The sequence below is a fragment of the Mizuhopecten yessoensis genome, unplaced genomic scaffold (genome assembly GCF_002113885.1).
Source record: "Mizuhopecten yessoensis strain PY_sf001 unplaced genomic scaffold, ASM211388v2 hete_36191620, whole genome shotgun sequence".
NCBI classification, from domain to species: domain Eukaryota; kingdom Metazoa; phylum Mollusca; class Bivalvia; order Pectinida; family Pectinidae; genus Mizuhopecten; species Mizuhopecten yessoensis.
Genome location: NW_018485780.1, coordinates 1 through 9,363, shown reverse-complemented (window position 1 = coordinate 9,363; position 9,363 = coordinate 1). Strand labels below are relative to the sequence as shown.

The following is a 9,363-nucleotide window of genomic DNA, read 5'->3' as shown; positions in this document are numbered from 1 at the left end:
TTGTATTTCCTTTTGTTTTTGGTGTTCCCATTGTTCCTGTTGTCTTTCCTTTTGTTTTTGGAGTTTCCTCTGTTCCTATTATTGTCTTTCGTGTTGTTTTGGTGTGTCGTCAGTTACTGTTCTTGTATTGCGTTTTGTTTGGGTGTGTCGTATTGAAGCTGTTATGTGTTATGTGTATCGACATTTTTTTCGATAATCAGAAGCTATTAGAATTTAATCAACATGATTAAGCAATTATGGAGAAGAAAAAAAAGGTTTCAAAAAATTCAAATTTCATGTTTCAAGTTCATAATAGATCATAATAGATATGAAACGTTTGACATGTGCAGTATTGTTGTTTTTGTGGTGTTTGGTTTCTTTTGTTTGTGAGAGGTGGGGATATGTATGGGGTTTCTAGATACTGGTCAAGGTTTGAATGTCATTAGGGTATTCCTGAATTGAAGAGAGCCTGAACCGAATATTTGTTAGTTTTAACTTATAGGGTATCGTAACAGGGGGGACGAAACGTACTATTAGAGCTCAATTATATTTTTGAGAAACTTGGTGGCAATCTCTTGCACAGAGACGTCAAATTCACAACATTATTCGATTCCTTAAAATAGTGTATGGTTTACAAAATATCCGTTCCACGGAAATATTCACTGAGCCATTAAAGTGTGAATTCCTTAATATTTGAATATTGGTAGTGATATCAGTGCTCGATACAGATCAGTTTTGAGGTTATTTCTCTATCATATATCAGGTTACTCTTTTATTATTATTTGATGTTTTTGCTCTACTGTTGAACAAAGTATTACGTGTGTCTAACATTATCAATAATTTGTGGATTTTTTTCCTTGCGGTTATTTGTACTCAAACGTCCACCCCTTGGAGGATTTTACTATTATCCACATATTTTAAATATATATATCACATATATTACCTATTCATACATAGACATTTTATATCTGTCATTCCGCCAAATATAAAATTCCTTAAGTTGTAGGAAGTAATTATATCAAGAAAGTTTCTTACTTCGTAATTAAATCGCTAATATGATGGCGCATTCTGGCTTAAACAATCATCATAGTATATTGTATTCAAGAGAATACGGAAACATAAAGAAAGCCGTTAGTCGAACTCCAAATCAATTTAACTAATGCAAAATCTGAAATAAGGAAAGATTTCTATGGAGACCCTGGAAATATACAGGAAGTATAGGATCAGATGCTCCGAAAGAACGATTGGTACCAAATCCATTAATTCCTACATCCGGGTATTATCAATCACTAAATACCGTTAACATTATACATATCTAATGCAAGATTCCATTTAAATAATGGATCAACTAATAGTAATAATCATCATAAACATATAAATAAGAAACACAAAATATATATTTCCATGAGTTTTATTTTCATGATTTAATTTACATATTCATGATTTAATTTACATATTCATGAATGTATATATATCAAAACATATGCATTGTTTTTTGAAATAATGTCAAATGAAAAATAACTCATGTATACAATATATCCACGCATCATGACTATGTATGATGTATAATACTGGAGTTTGCAAGTACGGCTAATTGTAACATAGATTATCAAAGATATACATAGAAAAATGATCCAATTAGGCAAGTTTCTGAAAAAGGCAAGATGCTTTTGGCAAACGAGATTTAATCTGTAAAATGTATCTAAATACCGTTACCTATCATCATAAACATTTTTTCAATAGTTGAGAAATTTTGGTATCAATTTCGAAATTCAGTTTGACAGGAAATTATGTTTTTGGTAGAAATATAGCTTCCAAATCGATTAGTTATCATTAGATGAAAAATTATAATTTACCAGCAGTTTCAATACTGTGGGGAAAAAACACATGACAGAAAATGTCAGTGTATTCCTTTGCAACAGCACCTGAACATGTTAAAATATTAAGTCAGAAAAATATACAAAACAAAACTATAACACATTTCACACTGTGATAATTCTATGGCACTAATTCACAATTATAAAAATAAATATCTTACACTCTTTCATTCTCTGACATTTATATAACAATCTTTTTCACTTTACCCATAAATAAGTACGAACCAAACTTCGTTGTTAGTGTATAAGGCCTATGCTTATGAGTTACAGAACTCCGTCAAAAAACGTCTTTACCCAAATGGCATGTGGGTAAGGTCATTTAACAATGACGAATCTCCAGACAAAAATCGCACAAAAATGGCAAATCTCAATTCTCCAACGACAATATATTAATAACATATCTAAGGATCAATAAGTCGTGCTTAATGTATGGTGTAGACACTTCAGTTTTAATAAAGAAAGGGATTGATTTCTCAGAAAATAAGAACAAAGGAAGATAATTTGTAATAATTGAGATCAACTCAAATTCGAACAATTATCAACGTTGACAAAACAAGTCTCTACTCTAAATTAGACATGGATTTTCATTGTTTTTTGGCAATTCGTATTACTGCTTAGTCCTCAATGGAGGACACGGATATATGGCGAAGTAAATAGGTACTTTGTTTCGATGCCTATATTGACTTATGTTTTCAATCTTAAAGAGTCAATTTATCACTTCGTTTTTAAGTAGGACTAAGAAGCTATGTGATTATGTTAGTCGAATCGTAGTCTATTTTTCAAAATCAAAAAAGTATATTACAGATGTGTTTTGTTGTCTTTGAAAAAACCCAGCGCAAGCAATGTTGCATGATTAAGGCAATGTTATGTAGGTACTGTATTTCAAACCTTTTCTTAAGAGTATATCGAAATACAATGAATAACTGTGAATGCATTTCTCAAGCTATGATATAAACTTACGAAACGTTTACAGTATTTACGATATTGATAAACAGTCAAATTTGCTGAAAGGAAAATCCAATGATTTGTTGTTCCAGTATATTCAAATTTACCATTAAAAAAAGAGAATATGACACTCAGTTTGAAGTATCCATAACACTAACTTTGACAGACTTTCTCCTCCAAATGTTTATTACAAATGTGCGATTATGATTGTGTCTGATAAATACGTTCTGCATTGTAATATATTATTCAATACATTATGACATAGTGAAATTCATTGACTGAAAGTGGTAATCAATATGATATGTTTCTTAAAGATTGGATACGAAACAATTATATGATTTGTCTAATTTTTCAAAAATTGTTTAATTAAATATTATCATTTTCATCGAGATATATATATATATATATATAAGGATCACAGGGTTCATACCATATGAAAACAATTTATATATTTACACAAAATTAAGGCAAATCTATCTACAAAACATTTCACTACTAAACCTTCCAAACTCACACTTGGTTACAAGTATAATTTCATGTTCTCAAAAGTCTGCCCTTCCACATTTACAAATTAAACTTTCTCATTACTGGTCCTAACCAACCAACTAAAATGTCTACCTTGACATTTGAACATTTTAAGGAAGGGAAAACAACATAACAGAATAACCGTTGACATTTACTGTACTTCATGAAACATATAGAGTTGAACACAAACTATAATGAGTCGTAGTTTCGTATTTCCTGAGGTAGAGCTGTGGTAAATACTGTCGTCCACATTTTCGTATGGAAGGTTTGATGAGCAAGATATATTACCACTTGGTTTTATGTTTTCATGATAATTCGGTTCTCTAAAACCCCGACGTGATTTATTTGAGTATGTTAAGAACTATTCATTGAGTATGGATCCCAAGCAAAAAGTGTCGTACTAAAGTTTTGAGATGTTCAGGTGATGACTCGGTAGTAAAGAATCACGTATTTGACAATGTTAAGTCTACCTCCAAAATAAAACTCGTGAGTCAATTCTCACGGGTACGCGTTCTTTCCCGTCATTCTTTGGAACATATTTTGCCATTGTCCATTACATCTCAATCCATTTCACGCATTTTGTACAAAAGACATTCAACAATATATGGCTTTAAAATCAATTACCACCGACTGCAACAGTACTTAAACTGGAATTGTCTGAGTGAGGAATGCCACCGACGGACACGTGACCACCGTGTCCATGGAGATCGGACTCCATCTTGACCGGAACTGCCTTGGGTGGTGACGGTGAGGAATAGTGATTAACAGCGGCTAAGTTAACAGGACTAGATAGAGACGAATGTTCTGAACCAACAGCTGTGAGTGGTGTCACACCGGAAGTAGGTCCAAGGAGGGCGGTGACGTTTGTTCCGTTCAATGAGGGTGTTCCGTGTCCGCTTCCGGTCACATGTCCACCTTGACCAGAGGATAAATTATTGTTGTTTGGAGAGAGAGCAGGTTTGATATCTGTAATTGAAAAGAAAGAAAAATATTAATGATATTTAGGTAACAAACAATATCATTTTAATAGCTGACAATTGAAATATTAGCATGACATCATAAATTCATGGTTTTGTAAGCAAGAAATGATGTGAAAGACAATAAAGGCAATAATATCTTTCTTATTCAAACTTAATACAAAAGATGTCAGTTCAGGATTCATATTGATATGCTCTATTGTTTTCCCTACAGTTTTGTTTGATCGTTTTATAGGGAAAGATGTTCAGTACCTACATAACATTGCCTTAATCATGCAACATTGCTTGCACTGTTTTTTTCAAAGACAACAAAACACATCTGTAATATAATGAAAATGAATTTGAAAAATTGACTACGATTCGACTAGCATACTAACAGGCCTGCTCAGTCAGCTTAATGAACACTAATCTGTAAATATAATTCAACCAATACTGCCTAATCTCAAGCCCATAAATACTCACATGTCTACCTTTTACTGATAATGTCACATAGTTAAACGCTTTTCGAATAATTTTGAGCAATAAGCGCTGTATTTTTAAACTTTATTTCATTTTCCAGAACTACCAAAGGTTCAAAAACAAAATTAACACTTTATCTAAATCTGAATCCGTTTTACAAACAGACAACGACTTTTCACTTCGTGGGTAATAAGATCGAGAGAAAGAGAGATGAATAATGGAAGATGCAGTAAGATATATATATATGTAACAACACCATGCAAACCCGGTAAAAGTAACGATATTCTTTATGCTCTTAATTTGTTATTTGTCGACGCTTTATTGCATCATTGTAATGACTCTTAATTATGTACTGGTGAATAACGAATAGGTATAAACAATGGGTACGTATTAGCATCTTTAAGGTTATGTAGTGAACAATATCTCATGTAGACATAATGAAGAAACACGACTGTGTATAATTATAAGATAACTGTTTTAGCGGCGTGTCCTGACAGTGTTATCAACCAGCCTGTGTCTGAATTACAACATAATTTGATGTTATCGTGTCACTGCAGTTTAAATGTGATTATCATTTAGAGAAAAAAATGTTCTAATTTCAAATTTCTGGTGTTTTTGTATTAGATTTCAAATAGCTAATTTATATCCATCCTATTGAGCAAAAGAAATTAGGAATTACTTTTCAATAGGTTCACTCCCCGGGATCTCCTTATCATAGAAATGTTTATGTATTCAGAGGGGAGGTTTTAATTGGCCGCGCCAAGAATTCCAGATAAGTATATTTATCTCACAAGTCCCATATTGTTCCCGGCAGCTAACATTTGTTTTCAGACGATTTATAAAATTGTATTTAACCCTCTGGTAATGACCTCACTTACTCGTATCGTTTGAATGTGTCAAGATTTGATAGGTTTAATTCAACTATCACAGTAAATAGTTTTCATAATTATTACATTAAGATTTCGAGTCATTATAAATGTCCTATGAAAATGCCAAAAACGTTAGAAATAGGACAAAATGTGCTCCATTTGTATTTTCTCCTTCACGAAATGTATGCAATAATGCTGTTGAAGACCATATAATGCAAGAAGACAGGGAAGCAATATAGAAACAATGACTTATTCCAACCTGTTCCGTTACGCGATTTCATTTTACATATAAAAGGTAATTAGACAATAAACCATACACTTTGTTTTATGAAAGTTGTTATTCTTTATTTAAACAATTAACTGTTTTTTCAAGCTAACAACAAAATTCTCAAAGATTCTTCGGAAACACTACATATGTAAACTAGTAAGCAGTAATATATTTATTCACATAAAAATGGAATAGTGTTAAAAAGGACAATCTTTTCTTCTTTTAAACCTTTTAAACAAAAACGTTAATTCATTTGATATAAAATTGTGTTCAATAACCGCTGTTTCTTTTCTAAACGGGTTCTATAAAAACTGTTTGGTAATAACGTTATAAATGTGTTGGAATACCATAAACTCTAAGGTTTAATTAATATTGTATACTTTTTTGCAGTTTTAATTTATGTTTAAGCAAGCATCAACTGTTACCGTTACATTTTTATCTGAATAAACTGTTAGCATCATAATTTGTGATAGAATGACAAAAACACTGAACAGCATAATTTTTACCGGAAAAAATTCAACTTTTAATGTTATAATGTGTGTCTGAATAATATCAATATATGTATCTGTAAAACTTTGCGTGGGAATGAAATTATTTGTTGACGTTCTATTTTGCGTTGGAATTAACTAATTTATTTACGATATTTTTTGAAAGAATAAAATAATCTATTAACGTTATGTTTTGGGTTGGAATAAATTATTTTCTTTTCGTTATATTTTTAGGTTGGAATAAAATATTTTCTTTACGTTATATTTTGTGTTGGAATGAAATTATTTCTAAGCACTATCTTTTGTGTGAAATAATTAAAGTTCTTAGCGTTATACTTTTGAATATTGCAATTTCTTTACGTTACAATGTCTGTGAGTAGAAAAAGAAATCTTTGAATCACTTATTGCTAAAATTACCATCATTTTCTTTCAACTGTTCAAGTCTACCATTTAGGTTTTGCAAGTTTCAAAGATAAATTTGTCTATCCTTTTTTTTATAGTTATAAATCTTTTACCAACCATTTTAGCATTTTGATACTACAGTAATATCCCTACACAGAAGTCGCGTGATGCGTGGTCAGCTGGAGGTTTGACCTCTGTAACCAGACACTGTTTGATCAGCTGATAACAACAAATATAGTATATTAGCTACAAGCGCCCCCGAAGTACGACGCCGAAAGACAAAATGCAAAGGGTTTTAACGTGACACAGCAGGAGTGCAAACAAGACACGTCTTTAATTCTAACGTTTCCCGGCATGCTGTCGAAATCTAACGAGCCAATTTATGGTAGAGTATGATGTCGCGAAACCGGAAGCAGGTAATTTCAAAGTATGAATTTATGTTCGAAAGCATTTTCTGTCTTATCTTTCCTTATCATAATATTGTTCTTCTCGAAATCTAATCTATCTGATGGGAATCTCTGAGAGATACAGTGGGTGTTACCTGCAGCTGAACAAATGATAACCACTAGTTTCCACCAGATAACCCTACCACAAATTCTAGTAGAATGCTTCCCTGAATGAAAACAAGATCATTATCTTTCTGTAAATTAACTACTTACTATGCCAGAAGCAGATGTTAAAAAGGACAGAAATATTTTGAAAGACAAAATTGAAATACTTTTGAAAAATTGTCAAACGGATGAAACATTTGTATCTGTACTGTAATTTATCTAATGTGTCACTGTTATGGTACGACGTCGTGTAATTTGTATCCTGCTAATTGTTCATAGCAAAGTCCAATGACAAAGATGAAGGGGAATTAATTAGAAAAGACAGGGAATAACTTACCATTTTGTTCTGACTTTGGAGCAGATTTATTCTTAGCCAGACTCTTTGGTTTTCGTTTTCTCGTTTGAATGCCATCCTTTTTCATGGCCAATGGACGATTTACCTGTAAATAAGAAATAAATATTAAAACAACTGTATGTCATCATGTCCTTTCCTTTAACTAACGATTTTTACAGAATTCCGTATATTGTTTTTATCAAAATACGTCGTATGTCAATAGAAAAACAGTACTATTACGGCGATGACACATGTACATTCATAAGTGTTTTAATTGACCTAATTGTCTTATAAAATGTCTATAAGATGCGTTGATAATTAATTTTAATCTTGAAATAAATAATCACATATTAGAATTAAAATCAAAAAAGTTCAATAATTCAAAGTAAAATTCATATAAAGCAAATCTACTAACATGTCATAGAGAAACCAACTAACATGTCATAAAGTAATCTACCAATAAACCTTCAACAAATATATAACAATGGATCTTAAAGTAACTATATCAATGAGTCTTATACAAATCTCCAAAATAATTAAAAGTCTGTCATGACTCTAAACACAGATGTACAAGTAGGGTTAAAACAAAACTACCAATTAGTCTTTACCAAATCTGTTAGGACAAGTTTACATTTGTAGTCAGTTATTTTAGTCAGTTATTTCGTTATTAGGTGTAAAGTAACCACTCGAGAAAGTCTATACATACCCCGTGAAGTTTGTAGTAGAGTCCGCATGCGTTACATACGGGTTCTCCCTCGTTGTTACGACGCCATAACGTAGTTGTGGTCGTATGGCAGTTTGCGCATGACAATCCTACGCGACGGGAGGCGGACTACAAATAAAAACGACAGCGTTATTTGGCACGTTAAAAAAACAAACAAAACAAAACAGAAAATATGGGATCACATTGTATTTTGAGAAATTATATTATTATTGAGCTTTAATTTAAATGCTAACTGTTATTAGTTGAACGTTGTCTGTGTTACATTTAATCTCTATTCTAGCATTTATATTAGCGATATATATATCTATATATCAATTATTTATTAAATTGTACTGTTTTGTTTGTGTGTTTGAATATGTGAATGCGTTTGAGAGTACGTACATGTGTACGTACAAAGCGAGTCACACAAAGCAACGTAAGGTATGAAAAGATAGCTCGCTTTGCTTAAATGCCTCACTTTGTAATCAGCTGTTTGCCAAAACAATACACACATTCATGTAAGCTCGTATGTGAATGTGTTTTATGTATGTTTGCACCCTTTAAACCAGATCACTTATAAAACCGCGTAAACCCCCTCAACGTAACTACCTTGTGCATATTCAGTTTGACAATCGCCGATACAATCTGGAGGGGCTCTTTAATAGATAAGAATTTTTAATTTCATTTCAGTAATAAAATCACAACAATAATTACAGCTGACCGAAATGTATTCCTGTTCATTATATGTCATCAGCGGCGGCAGAGATAATCTTACAAAAACACAAATCCCAGTCACGTGATACGATTTATCTGAGATCTCTTTCGAATCCACTTCAGATTTATCATTTAATCAGAAGGACCACCTCCGAAACCTTCCGGTACTTGTTCGGGTAAATACTTCGATGTTATCGGCATTTATCGTTATGGAGTGACGTCGTTATATTAAGATATTTGTAAATGGTGTAAACTAAAAAAAATACCGACGC

The 9,363-nt window shown here is 32.0% G+C and overlaps 1 protein-coding gene across 1 annotated transcript; it reads right to left on the bottom strand.

Annotated features, from left to right (window-relative positions):
* Positions 1–1,468: 1,468 nt before the first annotated feature.
* Positions 1,469–8,506, bottom strand: LOC110444943 (transcription factor GATA-4-like; the record flags this gene model as incomplete). The annotated part of the gene is made up of 3 exons (XM_021489291.1): positions 1,469–4,292; positions 7,678–7,780; positions 8,381–8,506. Coding segments are annotated over 3 exons (579 nt in total), but the record flags the coding sequence as incomplete, so codon positions are not given.
* Positions 8,507–9,363: the final 857 nt, after the last annotated feature.